General features: G+C 39.4%; 1 protein-coding gene across 1 annotated transcript in view; it reads left to right on the plus strand.

Annotated features, from left to right (window-relative positions):
• Positions 1-19,557, plus strand: part of thsd7aa (thrombospondin, type I, domain containing 7Aa) — a 227,290-nt gene that overhangs the window by 133,432 nt on the left and 74,301 nt on the right. The window contains exon 6 of the mRNA XM_084738887.1: positions 1,801-2,004. Within this exon, the coding sequence (XP_084595013.1) occupies positions 1,801-2,004 (204 nt within the window). The remainder of the gene's footprint in view (positions 1-1,800; positions 2,005-19,557) is intronic.

Below are 19,557 nucleotides of genomic sequence, written 5' to 3' on the forward strand. Positions count from 1 at the left end.
ACTGACCAGATATTAGCCATGAGCAGCCATAACGGCTTGATTGCACCAGGCTTAGCTGTATTGTGTTATGGTTGTGCCACATCCGCAGGGGCTGACCACCGGCAGTCAACACAGTGCTTTTGATTCCACCAGCAATGCCGTAGAGTGTCCCAGAAGCAGCTGTCTGCTCGTCTATGTGCTGAGTGTATTTTTGACAGCTGCTGCGTCAGTTTGCACAGAGCAGATCGAGTGGGCAGGAAGTCAAATAAAGAAAAAGCAGAGAGAACCTGGACAACTTTCAAAATAATAGAAGCAGTGCACACTCGCAATTATAAAATCAAGTAACAAAAGTAATTATCTCAATATGTAGCCTAGTTATCCTCTGTAGAAGCACAAAAAGCAAGAAAAGACAACAAAATAAAAGAACATCTGTGCAAGATAATCAGGCACACAGTGGTGGGACATGCAGCTGTGTGACAAAGATGAGCTATGCCCAGTGGCACCAATGGTTCAAGCTGGTCCAAGCTGGGTTAGCATGAGTCTCATCCCCCTCACCTCCTCTCTACCTGGGGTGTCTACAGCAGTGTAGTGGCCTAATCTCGTTGGGTGTTAACAGATGCCGTATGCATTGTTGATTGTCTCAGGGTCTGCTGCTCTTTAATCCAAACGCCACACTTCCTTTTCCGATGCCAACGAGTGTCTTTCTGTCATACTGTTTCAACAATAAAACTGAAAAGCCATCTACCTGTGTGTCATTGCCATAGAAACATAAGATAATGTAAGATATGATAAGATAATCATCAAAGTACAATACGCTGTATGCACAAACCAATAGTGCAGATACAGCTTTAACACTGTTAATGATGTCAGATAAAAAATAGCGACTCTTGTGATTTGTGAACTCTCTCTCAAATTGCGATTTTATTTTTTAAAACTGTTCAAATATGTCATCACATCTGACTGTTTACATGGATGTGTGTCTTTGCTCAGAATGAAGCCTCTTGCTCTGTGACAGCAGCTGCCTGCTCGGCGCTGCTATCTTGCAGCCATGCCATTCATAACACACCCTGCAGATAGCGAGTGAGTGATGCCTGATAGAATTGAATTCCCTGCACCCCAAGTCTCATCTTCCTTCATACAACAGCCCCACCCCCCACTCAGATAAAACCTCCATCAATGGGTCTAGACACATGGCGCTACATGTTCTGCTGACCTGCCTGATTAAATAAAGGGTTTTGAGGGGAACAGAGAGACAAAACTGAAATAGAAAAAGGGGTAGATTCTGCTGTCTCCACCTGACTCCTGCAGGCACTCCAGGGCTCTGCTGCCTTATCGGGCCGGCGCAGGAGTGTGGATTAGGGGGTGGGTGACCTTGGCTGGGCTGCAGTTAACATCCCCCCTTCCCAGGACCTGGGTCATGGAATCCCATGCCCTTGAGCGGAGGAAACGACACACACAGGAGAACAAACCCCAGTTGAATGAATGGATTCCTGCATGCATTAGTCACTTTGGATAAAAGCTGCAGTAATGAGGGGAGAATAAAAACAGTCATTACGTGAAGTTCTTCTTAGATTTTCTGTCAACTTCAGGCTTAATGGTCTGTCACGTTAAACGCAATATTACGGTTATCATCAAAGGCACACTGTGACCACAGAGTGGAGTTAATGTGCTTACAGTTGCACATTAGATTCTGTCAAATTGCAGCGAGTTTTGGCGGAGCAGATCACGGGGGGTGGGGGGGGGGATGCGGCACGTGGTTGATTAGCGTGGGGGTTGTTTTGTGTTCATTTACTTCATTAGATTCCCGTTGTTCCCCGACAGGCTTCAAACTGAGGAAGAGGAAGATCGTCAATGAGCCGACAGGCGGCACGGGGAACTGCCCCCACCTGGTGGAGGCAATACCGTGTGAAGACCCCAGCTGCTACGACTGGCTGGTGGTGAAACTGGAGGAGTGCATTCCTGATAATGAGAAGGAGTGCGGACCAGGAACCCAGATCCCACAAGTGCAGTGTGTCAACAGTGATGGTGAGTCGATGCTTGAAACACTTTTCCATAAAGCAGCTCTTTAGGGCTGTGAATAACTGCTACCTAAAGCATATTATAATTGATTTTTTTTGGCACTCCACTTCCCAGAGATCTCTTATGAGTCTTGTGCAGGGGTGGCAGCGTGGGCCTTGGGTCAGTGAACTGTAAAATCACTGCAGGCTGCAACTAAACTTTTTGTTTGTTAAGACATTTAATTGTGGATTTTTCTCCATTTACCTCAGTGACATCCATATCAACACCATCTCCACATCCACCTGCTCAATCTGTCTCCCACTTGCGGGTGTTGTGTGTCATCTCCTTCTTGTTAACCATCAACTTCTTTATTGCCTTTTTATGTATTAATAATTAGATAGTCAGCTAATGATCTCATAAAAATCCCACCTCTGAACTGCACTTACGAGCTCTCTCCTCTTGTGAGTGCATCTGGAGGTTCAGTACCACGCACGGTTCAGGAGCTGACTGTGTAATGAGCTGCTGTCTTATCTAATCAGCCGCTGAATGCACACAGATTGTGGCTGCAAACTCCTCAGCGAACATTTGCATGAAGCCATTTTTCTGAGTAAATCTGGTCCACAGCACCGCGTCATTTGATGTGCATCCGCTGCACAAACTGGGCGTGCCGCACAGACAGATGAAGTGGTCAGGATGCTGCAGGTGAGATGTGCCAAGAGTTGACACCTCTTGATGCTGGAAAATTAGGCTGCGCCATATCTTACACTCTTACGAGGGTTCCAAAAGGGTTCTTCCTGAATGGCTGAGGTTCTACCCAGTACCATTTGCTTCTGAAGAAACCTTTTTTTAAGAGCATTCTTTGTAAGACTAAGGGTTCCATTAAGAACCCTGTTTATCCCTTTTTGAGAGAAAGAATTCTTCATGAATTGTTGAAATCATTGAAGAACTCTTTCGTCAAGGGTTCATCAAGGGTTCTTTGTACCATAATATAAAAGAGTTCTCAGTAGAACCCCTTGGGTGGGTTCTAGATGAAAAGCTTTGAATATAAAAGATTTTCTTTGGAACCCCTTGAGTGTGTTCTACATAAGCCTCTTTGAATATGAAACGATTCTTAGTTGTACACCTTGAGTTTGTTCTCACTAAAACTATTGGAATATACAAAGGTTCTCCATAGAACCCTTTGGATGGGTTGTAGATAAAAGCCTTGGAATATGAAAAGATTCTCAGGACTACACCCTGAATGTGTTCTTGCTAAAACTGTTGAAATATAAAAAGGTTCTTGGTAGAACACCCTGGTGTGTTCTTGTTAGCACTCTTACATTCCTGGATGAAACCTCAACACTAAAAGAGGGTTCTCTGTAGAACTTATCTTAGGGTGTTCTTGGTGAAACCTCTCACACATGGTTCTTGGTACAACCCTTTATGTTAGGTTCTAGGAAGAAATCACTGAAAGGGTTCCAAGTGGGATCTTTATAAACGGTTTTAACAGGACCCCTCCTATGGAGACAAGCTGAAGAACCCTTTATGGTTCTAGTTAGCACCTTTATTTCCAAGAGTATGATGTGCTGATGTGCATCAACACATGATGACACACATCGAGTTAAAGCTGGTGTGCAGGCTCGGGTGTGTGATGCACATCTTACATTGCATAAAAATTGTGTGGGCATCACTGTGATTGATTTACTGAATGAAGCCTCAGTTTCACTGTATTGCTCTCTTTTCTTGGTTTGTTCAACAATGTTGGCCAACTGCGTCTTCTTAGCAAACTTCGAAACCTACCAGTTATGACAATGCTGTCAGACAATATGAAAATGTTGGCATACTGTTTATACTATCTATTCCAATAGCATGTCTGATTGTATCAGATCATTGTGGTAATGCTGTGTATAAGTGAACATGACTGTTTTTGTCATATTGTAATTTTATATGATTGATGTATCAGTAAGATTGCTAAGTAGTTTACCAGCTGACCCTGACTGGAGATACTGTTGAGCAGTCGAAAGGGCAAACCTGCACAATGTGTCCTCTGTGTAAGAGACAAAGTTCGAAGACTCTGCGGTAAAGTTGCAGAGGTCATGCAGAATTGACTGGGATTGGTTGAATTTGTGTGAATTGTTACGATTGCAACATTGCAACTTCCTGGTGGGACTGACTAATAATAATGATGATGGTTAGTTGTAGCCATACATTTTACTCTTCAGTGTAATATTTCTGTCCAGTCAATTTTTAGTCAGTTTTCACCAAATATTTTTAAAAGTTGCACTGAAAACTCCCAAGCAATAATTATTACATTCAGATCCATGCAAGAAAGGCATTATGATGGTAACCACTGTATTTTTTTACCAGTACAGAGTGTGTATTCGGGCCCAGGTGAGAATAGTCACATTGCTGCAATTAAGCTATGTACACTCAGGCCCCTAGTTTAGTTATAAAGAGTGATAACGTCTCTGTATAGAGGAGGTTGTGGTGAATAAATATACGTTACACCTGGGTGTAAATAGCCACATTTGTTATTCCATTGCTAGCTGACACCCTGCCTTATATATATATGCTACCATCCTGAAATGCAAATGTTGTTAAAGAAGATTTTTAGAGAAATCTCTTCAGTTCTGGACAGTCAGACAGGTGTTTGGAACAGTAAGCGTAGCAGCATTGATGAAGTGGTCCTGTTGACCCTGCAAGCTAATTACCAGATAACTGGAGCTGTTTCTGCTTTGTTTGGAGGTTGTGTTCACTGTGTTGTTAGCGTGCTCAGCTCTGATTGCTGCAGAGTTGCTTGGCCTCTCTTTGAACCACACTGTGGGGCCTATAGCCTTGGCTCACTGCCCAACATTGTAATTGCTGTATTTGTTGTAGGGAGATATTCCTCCATTGTTTGTGCTATTCTAAGCAATTTCATTGTCTTTATGTGTGTGTATGTGTATTTGTGTGTGTGTATATGTCTGTGCGTGTGTGTAGCTGCTCTCCCCTGGGGTCCAGCATAGGCGACTGGCCAAAACTGGGCTGGAAGAGAATGTGAGGCACCAGGAGAACAGTGCTGGCACTGCCTGAGGGAGCTCTCTGTCTCACACACACTCACACACCCTCTGACCCACGGACTAAGCACCTGTTTTCTTGTAAACACCTCATCATACCAGGCAAACAGCAGGCACACCAATACATTATTTCCTTTCTAGACAGTAGCATATGTAACACTGTTTAGCATTAAAAAAGAGCTGTGTTCTTTGCACATGTTGCTCTTCATCTCTACGGCTCAAAAGCAGATTCCGTCACATGTCGGTCCAAACCATGCACACGGTTTTTGTGAAGCTGCTTTGAAAGTCAGGCTCCCAGCTTCTTCACACGGGAAGAAGTTAAACAACAGCAAAGATTCCCTCAAGAGAAATTCAGATAAAGTTACTGAGAAAAAGTACTTCAAGACACTTCATCTGACTTTAGATGCCACATGTCAGCAAAAGTAGTTGTAATAACAAAAATATCTGACATTTGATATAAAGCATAAAGGTTACTGGCTGTATTTCTAAAGGCCATGTATATAGCACTGTCAAGTAACTTTATTTCTTCTTTTTAAAGTTTGTCGCATCCATCACTCCCAGAGTTTTACTCATTCTCTTCTTTTCAGGCAGAAAATTCAGAGTGGCAACTTTTAGCGTAGTGGATCTCAACTGGCCTGGCTGCAGAGTCCAAATTTTCCCCCAGACGTTAATTCACAGTTCACTCAGCGGCTGACTAACCACCTATCTGCCCATTCCACCTGTCGATGGTTTCTAACAGGACCCTTGATATCACTTTACAAATGAATATGAAAGAGCTGCTGCTCATTTACATACTCATCTCAGGTCTTTTTTGTGTGGAATGTAAGCAAAACGAGGTGTAACTAACTGAGGCTAGAAACAATACTTCAAGCCAGACACGCCATTTTTTTTTGCAGAAATTTGCCACACCATCCACTTAGACTCCATTGGGGGAGTATCACATGCCTGGTAAAGCAATCACACTTAAAGATGGACAGGTAGATCGGTGTGGTGTCAGAAATAATGCTGGCATATAACTGAACCTTTGTTCTCAAGAGGGAGCTGAGCTGGAAGGGAAGGTTTTCGATTTACCTGTCAATCTACTTTTCAACTGAGTGACCAGACGATTGAGATCATGCATACAAGCAGCCAAGACAAGTTTCATGGGCTCAGCCTTAAAGATATCTGAGCTTGGAAGCTTGGAGTAGAGCCGCTTCTCCTTCAAGTCGAAAGGAGCCACCTGAGGTTTGTCACGGCAACACAACCCTGAGAAACTGAATTGTCTGTGAATATTCACGGTCATCCAGGTCATAGAATTTAAGGGTTATTGTAGGTAACTGGACCTCTTAGGTTCTTGAAGATGTCTGTCTACCTTCATGTGACCGTACAACTCACATGATGGCAGGGTGGGTGCGTTAGTCACATACCTCTCAAGGTGTTAACAGCCTCACAGAGGTTAAATAGCCAAAACTTCCTAGTCAGTTAGAACTGAAGAAGCCTTTTGGGTGAGAGGCGAAACATCTTCAAGAACCTAAGCAAGTTCAGTTGCCTATGATTATCCTTGATGGAAACTTTGCATTAGCTTGTCTTGGTTTGGTCGCTCGTGCATGTAGGAAACAAGAAAATTCAGGATTTGGCTGCCAGGCTAAAGATAAAAGTGTGAGCCCAGCTGTTTCCTCTCTGCTCTGGTGCCAATCTGATACTCGCTACTCATTCAGCTCACTGTCCTCGGTCCATCACTGCTTTTCCTCTGTGCTCCACTGACAGTTCAGTTTTCTGGGAAGGTTTCGAGTCCTAATGCGCTCTACATCAAATGTAATGCCATGTCAACAAAAATGCTTTGACTTACTGTTCTTTGTTCAACTTCAAATGTCAAACAGTTGCAAATTGTTGCATCTCTGTCTCTAATTTTTGACCTGCACGCTTTGCATAATTAGTTTTTTGTTGACCAGTACTCAGCCTGCTAAGCAGCAATGGTGCCTATGCAAAATAGACCACATGACCACATCACTGCAAAACAAAAGGTAACAGCTGTTAGCTTGTTTACATTTGTAACATTAGCATCCCAGGTGCCCTAGTGAAGTCACGAGTCATTGCTGTTAAGGTCAAAATTGAGTTGCAAGTCTTTGTCAATTTGTAGTCTTGGATAGGTCCACACATACACATTCTGCTACAGTGGAAAAATGCCCTGCCTTGTTTGAATTTCTTGAAACCAATCACAGTTGTCTTGGCACGAAGCACTAAACCCAGGATGCAGCGATGATGCTGCTGCAAAATAGTTTTGATGGATGATAGGAGACAGATAGGAGTCTACAATCATCAAATTTGTGACTCAAGTCCACACCTGTGATTAACATCCATAAATCTGCTTGGAAATCATAGATCTGGTGTAAAATATATCCGGTGACAGTTGTCTGTATCCATTTCAACAGCTATTTCAGCATAATTTTAATGATGCCAATTTGACGAAATGTAAACTCTTGTCTCAATCTTTTGTGAGGGGGTGGATATATTACCAGTGGCATACGAAAAAAAATCATGGGATCATTAAAGGGCAGCATTACTGCAAAATGTTCAAAATGATCAGTTTGAGACAACAGTTCACCATAAGCAAATGCAGCTTTTATTTTGCATCGTACATCAAGTGCCACTGGGTCCAATTAAAAGTTACATCTGCTGGACTTTTTGTACTTCTAGCATGAGTGGAGCTCAAACTTTCAGAGCTTCTCCTTACAGTGGTGAGTGGAATAATATGTTATTAAAAATAACACATGCTTTTTGTCTTCAGGGGAAAGGTGGGAGCAGGAAACAAGTGGGACTGTGGGACATATTTTTTGTCTTTAAATTCTGTTCATTTTTGTTCATCAGATCAAATTCACCTAAACCAGAGGAGATGTTAAACGCCAGCTTCCATCACGATCACATATCCTCTGAGGCAGTGTGAGGAAAAGCAAACATTTGTTTTGGTAAACTGCACGAGCCAGAACACACTGACAGAATTGTTCTGATACATTTTTAATTTGATTTATTCAGGAGGATGATGTAGGATTTAGATGATAGCTTGCTGGGGAAACGTCCACTGACAAATGGTGAAAGGACAGACTGACAGTCGAATAAAGAAACTCAGTGCATTGTTGATGGTTGTTCTTTAATTCAAACCCTGTACTTTCTTTTTACAATGTCTGCATGGGTATGTCTGTCATAGGTGATGCATATTTCAGCAATAACGCCACAAAAATGTAGTGAAATTTGAAGTAAATGTCTTATGGATACACTAGACTAGTTATATTCTAGAGTAGGGGTGTCAAACTCAATCACAGAAGGGGCCAAAATTTAAAACACAGTCTAAGTCGCGGGCCAGACAGGATTAACATTTATTAAACTGTCTAAAACTGACTATGTTTTATTCAGAAATATGAATTTGAACACCCAGACTGCAACAACTTTTTCCTCCATAACATAAATAGAAATATAATATAATATAATATAATATAATATAATATATAAAATATTTTTTTCTTCAACAATAACAAAGGAAAACGAGAATATTTCAGCTCAGAATATTTAAGCTCACAAATCCAGGTGGGGGTTACATTTGAAAATGCTTGCTTTTTGTCTGGACACAAGATATCGCACACTTTAATCATGCAAACCCTCAGTGGCACTGCATTTGACATAAAAATATGTTCATATAATAATATTACAAACCGATCAGCCCATCAGGTACAGATGAACATATTGACCTGCTCAATTTAACATTAAGGCCAAAACACACTGAAAACTTCAATAGAAAAGTCAACTGTGGCTTCTATGGTGCACTGCAGGCTTCAGATTTAAAATGTAACACCACAGAACCAGCAGTATTTTAGGAAAAGGTTAAACTGCACACTGACACACACTGAGGAGATGAAGAGGAGAGACAGAGTCTGGACTCTTCATCATCACTTACAATAATGCAGCAGTTAAGTATTTAAAAGTACAGACATCAGACTTGGAGTAAAAAAAAAATAATGCACCACAGAAGTGTACATTAATATTATGAGTCATGATCATAAAAAGTTTTTATATCAAGTCGACACATCTGTCCATATTGACTCACTGATTGATGTGGCCCGTGGGCCTTGAGTTTGACACATGTTCTAGAGTTTGACCAATGGGTCTTACAATACAGTATACTCACTCATGAACACCTGTTAGAACACCCCAACTCATTGCTTCAAATAGTGAAAAGAAAGCTTGATGAAATGCATTAAATGTATATCCCTTAAAGGGATAATTCACCCAGAAATGAAAATTCGGTCATTATCTACTCACCCTCACACTGATTGGTTGGATTTAGTTCTTTAGTGTGTAAAACACTGTTGGTGTTTCACAGGAAAACTGTTGCAGAATCTCCCAAATAGTGGAAGTGAATGGTGACTAGTTTTTAAATGTAAAAGAACAACAGAATAAAAACATAAAATGCCTCCATACTGCTCATCTGGTGTAATCCAAGTCTCCTAAAGCCCCAAAATGGCAAGTTGACTAAAAAAATGTTATTTACACCATGTTTTTAGCGTGAATCTTCACTGTGAATCCTTAGCTTGGAGCCACTTTCACATGCACACTGTCTGAACCGGGTGTGCTGTGTGATGGTGTGCAAGCGACATGTTGGGTTTTAAGAGACTTGGATTATGCCAGACAAGCAGTATGGTAGTATTTTATGCTTTTTTTCCAGTTGTTTGTTACATTTGAAAACTGGTCACCATTCACTTCCATTGTTTCAACACTGTTTTCTTATGAAACTCCAGCAGTGTTTTGTGGTCCAACAAAATGAACCCAACCATCAGTCAGCATGAGGGTGAGTAGATAATGACTTATGTTTTCATTTTTGGGTGAACTTTCCCTTTAAGATTCAATTTCTAAATATTTGCTTGTAATTCTCTGCATTTGTGCGTCTTAGATAATACTCACTTATTATCAGGGTTGTGAGAGTTACTTTAAAAAAAAAAAAAAACTATAAAAACCTGTTATACTCAGTAACAAAATCACAATAGTAAAGTAATGTAACTTGAATACTTTCTGTTACTTTTGGATTAATGATTAAATTAAATTTATCAGTTGAAATCATTTTTTTCAAGTCTTTCATTTTCTAAATTAATTGATCAGTTGTTTGGTCCATAATATGTCATAAAATTATGAAACAAGTCCAAGATGATGTCCTCAGATGTCTTGTCTGTCAAAGATATTCAGTTTACTGTCAGAGAGGAGTAAAGAAACCAGAAAATATTCATTTTTAAGAAGCTGAGATCAGAGATATTTTTCTTTTTTAAAAAAAAAAAAATACTCAAAATTGATTATCAAAACAGGTGCAAATTAATTCACTAGTCAATTAATAAGTCATTAATTGCTGCAGTTCTAAGTGTTTTATGTTCATTGTTAGGTTTATTAGCTTGTCACCTATACAATTTATTGATTAATTGATTGATTTAAAGACAAAACAGGTGAAATTTCCATGCAGCGAAGCAATTGTTACTGAATGTAGCTGCAATGTTATTCCATCCATTATATCTGTAAGTGTAATGGAATAGAATTACTTTTTCTATGTCCAGATTATACAGTCCTGTTTACATGTAATCCATTACTCCCCAGACCTGTTTGTGATGCATAGATTCTTTTAAATGGAAATACATTATACTTTACTTACCACCAACACTGAAACATTACGATGAAGAATGCATTAATAGATTGATCAATGTATATTTGACTTTAGTTAACATGTACAAAGATAATTTATACTGCATGGATTATTATAGTATACTACAATCCCTACTGCAGTTGATGGTTGAGGTTTGTATCAGTGAGTATAGGGCCAGGGGTAAGAGGAAGAAATGGAGAGGGGTGTTTATTTAGCATTTTTAAGATTAAAGTATACATATAAAGAGAGCTCCCCCTGCACAGCCAGTGTGAGGGATCAGGTGCTGACTGGTCACAGGAACATTAAAAGTAAACAACTGCACACTGAGCTGACTTTACTGAGACTTTATTAAGAACAAACAACATGTTTCGCCTGTAGTTTCTTTTGGTTCGCTCAGCGAAACTGCATGAGCTGTCACAGCTGTGATAAATATTCATGGTTCATGTCACTAATTATAACAATAACTTCACTTTTTTCAGTGCTATTTAAAAAGAAATCATTTATCCAAAACGTTTACACAAAATTATATTTATCAAAAATATAGCAAGATTAGTAAAGATAAGAATTTTAGCTATTTTTATATCATTTAAACTGATAATATTATACAACTGACTGAATAGGAAATGTTAAAAATCTATTACAGGTTTTACTGCTGTCCCTCTGCACCACTAAGTGGGAAGGATGAGAGACAGAGGACATAGTGGCTCGTCTCTCCCTGCAGGTCCAAACTATGTGTGGAGAGACAGACAGATAAGTTATATAATATTGAAAACTTGAAAACTGGCATTTTGGGGCTTTAGGAGACTTGGATTACACCAGATGAGCAGTATGGAGTTATATAATATCACAGAAAAGGAGCTCAGATCCTGTGTTTCATTAAGTCCACTGGGTTCAAGTATGTTCAGTTCATGAATCCAAATTGCCTCCCCTCTTAAGAGCTGCTTAATCAAGTTGCCTTCTCTTAGACTGGCTCACATTTTTTCGATACCAGTAAATTTAAGGGATGTAGCCAACCTATGGTTTTTCTCCTTGTCGTGTTTAGCAATGACATAATCCCTGTTACCATTTTTAATGACAGCCTGATGCCGTCTGTTTGAGATCACGCTGTGTTTGGCCCACATACATCAAACCACAAGGGGATTTCAAGATATATATGTAACGTGTGGAGAGTCATTTATTATAAATAAGTATATATGTTGAGAGGTTGAATTACCATTTCAACTTTAGCCTCAAAATGGCATTTTAACTTTATTTTTGACATTTTCACTTTATTTTTGACATTTTCACTTTATTTTTGACATTTTCACTTTATTTTCAATGACTTAATTTGGACATTTTAAGTTCATTTTCAACATTTTAACTTTATTTTTGACATTTCAGCTTCATTTTTAACATTTTAACTTTATTCTCAAAATGTAAAACAAAATTAAAAACTGTCCTCCCCTGATTTATTTTTTTCTAATGCCTGGCATTAATACTGAAAATACATTATTTTCAGCATTTTGACTTTATCCTTGAAATGCAAAATAATTTTCATTTTTCCTTATACCTGGTCCTGTAATTATAACCCTCATCTGTCAACCTCTAGTTTATGAGTAGTCATGATTATCCTTAAGTCACTTATGAGTCATTATAATTCACATTCACAATGCTTTATGACATGTAGTCATAAAGTATTATAAATGAATTATGATTCACTATGAATGTCTCTATGACACACTATAGATTGTGAGTGATGCCTGCCACTCTGTTCTCATCATTCCATCAGTATCAACACACAAATATGTAGGAACGCACTTTTCATTAATGAGCAATTATGACCTGAATATTATAATTTCACCCAATCTTTTTTCTTCCTTTTTCCTCCCCAAAATGGGGTGTGTATGTGTGTTTGTGTGTGTGTGTTTGTGTGTGTGTGTGTGTGTGTGAATGTGGCAGTTATGGGTAGATTCCTGAACCATAACACAGTAGCTGCTAATGAGGGCTCTGGGGAGACAGAGAGAGAGATGGGGGTTGTTCATCAGTTTCCATATTATTCTCATAATCAAGGTCCCCATTCACAGACTGCAGCGCTGCGTGTTGTTGCAGTGGCAGCAATTACCATCTTCCCCACACCAAACTGACTTCTTCTCCACAACTAATTATCTTTACTCCCTTTCCCCTGAAAAATTAAAGGAGAGCCGTCCTTGATAGATAATTTATTATGAAGCAGCAGGACATCATCAACACTGCTGAGAACTGTGTTATAGTTTTCATATTTTGAATGTTCAGATTTACAGTAGGTCTGTAGCGGAGCACGGCAGGCATGTTGAACACGCTGTTTGCTGGAGTTTATCCTCTGGTGCTCTTATCACTTCAGAATAAAAGAAGAAACTGCTGAATGTTCAAGCTGCGGGCATTAATAGAATTCAGCCCAGATAATATTGTAGCTGGGCTCAATTCTAGACATTTAATTATGGGGGAAAGGAGGAAATGAAACATTTTAGTGCAAGTAGACCCTCATATTTCACACCATCAAAGTAAAATATTCATGACACATTTACTTAATCCATTTTCATTATTTTACAGACACTGTAGGCTTATGTTTAATGTTTAAGATGAAAATGTGGGTCAAACACTTAATTCTTTTTCTTTTTTTTTAATTAATTTCATTATGGCACCACAGTTGTTCTCATTCATGAGAAGACAAAATACATTTAGAATAGATACATTTTTGAAATTGAAGTTTGCAGCTTTTGATAGTTTTGCGATTTTTGTTAAATCATGTATTCTACAGAGGTTGTGGTGTGATTTCTTTGTGTCTCTTCGCAATTTGTCTGATCAGACGAAGCCAAACCTCTGACAGAAGCTACAGCCACTGGCTGTGACAGCCACAGCTGTAGCTGGCACCTGCTTGTTGGTTTGGGGCTGAAACACCTTCTGTGGCTCTGGCTGCAGCTACGGTTGAGGCAGTCCTTCCTCACCAGAAAAACAGCTGCAAAGGTCGTCTCTTCACGCGGCTTATTATGACTGTATTTACATTTACCGTCAGGTGGCGACCTCTGAAGTGAGGAAGTCACATGGTGGAGTTGGGGTGGATGGATGGGTCAACCAGGGCAGAAATATAGAGTGCAACAAAGTGAATATGATTTATGTAGGTGAAATCAACAAATAGGAGCTTGCTAATGCTATTATACTGACCTTTATTCCACTGAAATTCAGCTTAAATTCTTTTTTTATCAGTTGCTTACGTAGTTTATTGTTAATACACTTTTTTGGCTTCTGAACGGGGGCGTGCTAGAAAACGTTAGGGAACCGCTGCTTAAACCTAACCAAACTGTGGATATTTCACAATGTTACCCACGTGTTTAACATCACATGACATCATACACCACATGACATATGTAATATATGGTAGGTCATACAGTCATCAGTCAACAGTCATGTACTATATGTTGTTTTGGAGTCTTTAGCAATCAACTTTTTCTGTCAAAGCGCTGGGCTGAAGCTTTGGCATGATTATGACAACAGATGTATGTTTCTTTTATTTCTCTTTCTAGGGCTGTAAGTTACATCATTGCTGTTGTTACAGAGGTAGTTATGGCTGTGGAAACTGTGTCTAAATGGTGTTGACAAAACCTAGAGTTTGCGAAATCAGGCAAGAAATTGTTGGAGATCGAGATACTCCAGTCAGGATTTGAAGCCAACACTTCTATCAGATGTGGCAGATGTGTCGCTCTGCACCACAGGAGTCCAGAAATAACTTTATCATAATACTCAGACAACACAACCATGTCAAGTCACTGCACGTGAACAACACTTGCACGTAGATGAAGATAAATGTTGATAAATGTGTGGAAGCCTTTGTGATCAGAACAACCACAGCTGAGGCTAAGACTAGTTAAGCAATAAAGCAATAATTACAGCACCAGGTATGTCAAAGCTGGAATGAAAAAAGTATTTTGAGGGAATACAAAATGTAATGTAAGGGAATGTAATAGTAGCTCTGAAAAAAAGGTCTGACTGTAACCTTTCAGTCTACATGAGATTCCAAAAGGTGGCAGAGTTTGAAATACTTTCACCTAAAATACATTTAAGCTAAAGATGGAAAATAACTAAGTACAAATACTTATTTACTACAATTATATACTATATTTATGTAGATTTTTGACATATTAGTACTTGAGTGCTTGAGTATTGCTTTGCCTGACAACTTTTTTTTTACTTAAACTACCTCCTTTACTTTTTCAAAACAGGCACATTTCTTTACTTTTAATGCAAAGACATAACAAGATGAAAATGATTGAACAAGATAAAAACGACCAAAAGACGTAATAAGACAAAAACGATGTAAGAGATGTAACAAGATGTAATGAGATGAAAAAGACGATAAAGTTGTAACAAGATGAAAATGATGAAATGAGATGAAAACAACAAAAACTATACATCACAAGGTGAAAAGGATGTAAAAGATGTAACAAGAAAATGTCATAACAAAAAGAAAATGACTAAAAGAAGTAACAAGATGAAAAAGAAGATCTAACAAGACAAATATGACGTAACAAGGCAAAAATGACACACAAGAGACATACAAAAGTATCTGCATATTCCAGGCCTTTGATAGCTCAAGCCTTGGATTTGACACAGTTGATGTATTGCCACAGTAAGCATAATTATCCTACTTAAGTATATTTTATGTCATTTGGTAATGTACCAGAACACCCTGAAAAATTCTGTACAAAAATGAAGAAAAAATCCCAATCCCCCATTGTTCAGCTCACATCACTACAGACCGTGCGAACACTTTCTTTTATCAAGCAGAGATCTTACAGTATAACTTATCCTTTAGCCAACCCTCATATATTCATTGCTCCATCTTTTACCTATTCCCCTCCGTCCCTCTATTCCTTAGGGCACTCTTTATTATCTGAATCCATTTAAATGGCTGGTGGATACTTCCAGGTAAGTACTTTCAGTCTCAGCCGTAAAAGAAAAACTCCTCAAGGTGACCTCATCTTCATCTTTCTTTCTTTCTTTCTTCTTCTCCTTCCATCTTCTGAAAGGCTCTCAAGCTAAAGAGGTGTAGGCTTCCTTTTATGGCACCCTGTTGAATCAGAGTTATTGGTAAATTAGATTAACGCAGCCTGCTCCACACAGTCAGCTTGGATTTAGGCTGCCTTTCTTCCCCATTACCTCTGACTGCGTGAGAGGCAATCTCCCCCGGATGTGGCAGAATTGAATAGAGGAGATGTCAGCCTCCGTCTGGTACATTTCCATCAACAGAGGTTCAGACAGCGGTTTGACTTGTCTGATGTGTGTAATGTTAAAAAAGAATATTTTCTCTTTGATCGCTTCAATTGCTTGCTGAGCTCAGGGCGAGCTGATATCACTTGAGCTGCTCAGATCTGTGAGTTTAGCAGAATGATTTTGAACACCATGCTGAACAGGAGAGGAGGGAAGGTGCTTTCTCTGAAACTCATGCTACAAGGCCGTTTTTGATATGACTTTCATTTGCACTGAAAGTCAGTCATCTTCCCAAAAAGTGACATATTTGCTGTTATTCTGACTGGTAGTCATTCAGCCTGTTCCTGTAATCTAATTCAGCCTGTTCCTGGAATTTATCTTCCCTGCTTATGTCATTCTGTAGCTGCTGCCATGATATGAAACTCATTGGAAACCTAACCCCCAAATCTAACTGAAAAAAGATTATTTCCTTATTGCCATTCACAGAAAAACAATGATTTTTCTGATCTGGCACCCTCACTGTCAGGGAAACATCTTTTGTCAGTACTTTCCGAAACAATGCTAAATTTAGGTAAGTATAACTACAATAGATAAGGAGATAGATCCTGGTTCTTGAGGTTGGGGAAAGATTGTGGCCATGGCTAAAAGAACCGTTGAAAAGTGTAAAGTAGCACTTTATTTGGATGTGCATAAGACCATGTCACGACACCCGTCATGAGCATAAAGCTGTCTATGTTTTATAAATTATTATAAAAGTTAACACTGAGATGCCTTTGTTATGACAACTTGACATTATTCAAGCCAATAATATCTTTGTTAACACAACATGACATTAACCAAGCCAATGATTTCTTTGTTATGATAACTTGACATTATCAAACTTAAATAAACTGTTCAGTTTTATGTTTTAAAATGACAGTGAACTGTCATGTGTGGTTTGTTTTGAAAACTGGCCTTCATGAGACCATTGTAACCGTGTTATGCATGTTTTTCTTGACTTCAAGTAACGTGGTACTATTTGGATGTGCCATAAAGCTGTCATTAAATGTTATAAGGCTAGTTTGAAGATAGAGTACTGACCAAAGGAATTTTAGCTTACAATTGGCTGATGAACAGACAGCGGTTCGTTCACTTGTTGCTAAAGTAGGCTAGCCACTGTCTGCTGTTATCTACAGCGGTTAGCTTGTTAACTTGGTCCAGCTGTGGAGTTAGCTGTCTAATTAGCTGACTCAGCCCCAGGGTGCCAGGAGCCAAACCAGTAAGAGAAACACCAGAGTACTGTGTTCCCTGGTGTCAAACGGGCCACTGGAGGTTTCGGAGGCTGTGTTTGCACACCAATGTGGGAATCCATTAGCTATCATCTAACATTGATTTAGCCTTTTGGGGGAACTGTTAATGTTTCAGGACTTCTGGGGAAGTCAGCAGATATCCAGGCCAAGCCAGTCCAATTACAGTCCAATTCACAACTTGAGAAGCGAGGAAGGAGTTTGAGGCTAATCTCTATCTGGTTATGAATGCATTTTTTAAAGCTAATTAAAAGCCCATGGTCAAGTGGCTCTGAGACTGCATTTTGGCCAATGAGTTCTGCTTTTTTTGCTCACCACACAGACAGTTTACCTGCATGCAACCAAAGCCCGGACTACAAACAAAGACACATCTGATTGCAAAATCCTGTCCCTTGCCTACAGATTCTGCATATTACCTGCACACTGACTCAAAGCCACGCATCACTTGAACAAAGAAAATGATGATTTCAGAAAGATCTTTTGATGAATCAGAAATTACAAAAAAAGACCATTTTTTGACCAGATGTAGATCTATCAGGTCAAAAGTCCTGATGTAGGTCTATTTTGATATTTTGTTCAAAAAGTGTCATTTTTTGTAATTGCTGAACTTACAGCCTGTTGTCTAAACAACCTTTGATCATGGTAAATTTTTGTCCAGGTCAAAATTGACCATATGTTTTTGATCTAACAAAGATCCAACTAGGATCAAAACATTTTTATGTCTGGTTTGGTGTTACTGTGCAGGTGAAATTCTTTTTCATCATTGCTGTTTTCAGGCTGTTCAGCATTGCTTGACATGTGCAAATAAACTGAGTGACTGTTGGTGGCAGATGGGATCCAAACCACTGCCTCCTATGCCAAATTTATGCACCCTTTTGACCAGACCATCCACCCAGACCGATCTAACCTGATCAACCTCATCTCTCAAGGTTTGGAAGTGGTACAACAGGACAAAGAAAGGGTCCAGAATGCCTATTCGATTTTGACATATCTTGTGTACAACTGGAAAAACCTGTTGGTGGTGTTAAAGGAATGGCCAGAACACTAAGAATCTCTGGACAAGAAGTCTACTCCAGATCAAAGAGGTGAATAGACTATCAGTTATCTCGAATAACCACACAAAAACATCTTTCAGTACAGATTGTTAATGGTAACTTTTCTAGCTGAGTGTGTGACTGTCCTTACTGTTGCTTTGTGTTAACCAGTGCAGACTGCAGGATGTGATAAATTATCAAAAAGTAGAGTCAACCCATGCAGTGATCCAATAACAAAAGACATCATGAAAGCCATCAGTGTCATACAGACACTTTAATGATTTCCTCCAGCATCGAACACATGGAAGTCTTCTATTACCCCTGTCACACATCCCCCATCACCATTCCACCCCCACAGCCATGTGGCATCCCTCAGAGTTTCTGTTGACTGGCCTCTTATTGATCTCGTGTTGTCTCCCTCTGATGAAAATGGATCTGTTTTTTCCCCGGGGTCCCAGACGTATCACTCAACTCACTGGTTGCCATTCTTCTGGGCCTTCAAGATGAGATTTTCACAGATACGGTCCTTCAGCCACAGGATGGGCTGGGGTGGAAAGGGATGAGGGGGGCATGGAGAGTGAGGTCAGCCTAGCAGATCTACATCAATACTGGTCACTTAAGCATCTCTGTTCTACCATTGCATCAAAAACAAATCTTGGAAAAAACCTCCATTATAAACCAGTAAACATCTGACACCCACTCTACTTGAGTCTTTCAGAACTATCTGTATTGAAGAACTTAATGGCCTGCAACTCCTGCTTAACCTTCAAAGTTTCAGCAGTAGATCTGAGCCTCTAGCTCAATTATTTTCTGTAAAGAAATTAAAAGCAGAAATGTTTCCAGCCTTGGTGTCCTCGTAATTGAACACTTGGATGAATAGTCATCAAAACTAAGGACAACCCACATTGTCTGTGGAGATTCTCAGTCTTCTAGGAGCAGTACATAGACATCTGGACTTGCTTAAGGTTCTTGAAGACATCCAAAAGGGCTTCTTCAGTGCAGTCGCAAGGTGTCCATCCCAAAGTGTAAAGCAACACATCTGTGGAAATTCTCAGTCATCTGTAAGCGTAGGCTTAGTGAACACTCCTGGACACGGGTCATGAATTTCAAGTTGATATCTGTGTCCATGCACTAGAGCAAGTTTTTGAAAATTAGCTATTTTGATTAAAAAACACTGATTGACTCGTGAAAATTTCCGTGATAACTTTAGATACACAGAGTCCGTAGATGATCTTGAGTCATTTTAATTCTACGAGGAGTTTGTGAAAATAGGATTTTGACATATATGAGAAAAAGTCATAAAACTTTACATTTTTAAAGCAGAAGACCAGTTGAGAAATTAACTG

The sequence above is a fragment of the Lutjanus erythropterus genome, chromosome 16, assembly GCF_056507025.1.
Source record: "Lutjanus erythropterus isolate fLutEry1 chromosome 16, fLutEry1.hap2, whole genome shotgun sequence".
NCBI classification, from domain to species: domain Eukaryota; kingdom Metazoa; phylum Chordata; class Actinopteri; order Lutjaniformes; family Lutjanidae; genus Lutjanus; species Lutjanus erythropterus.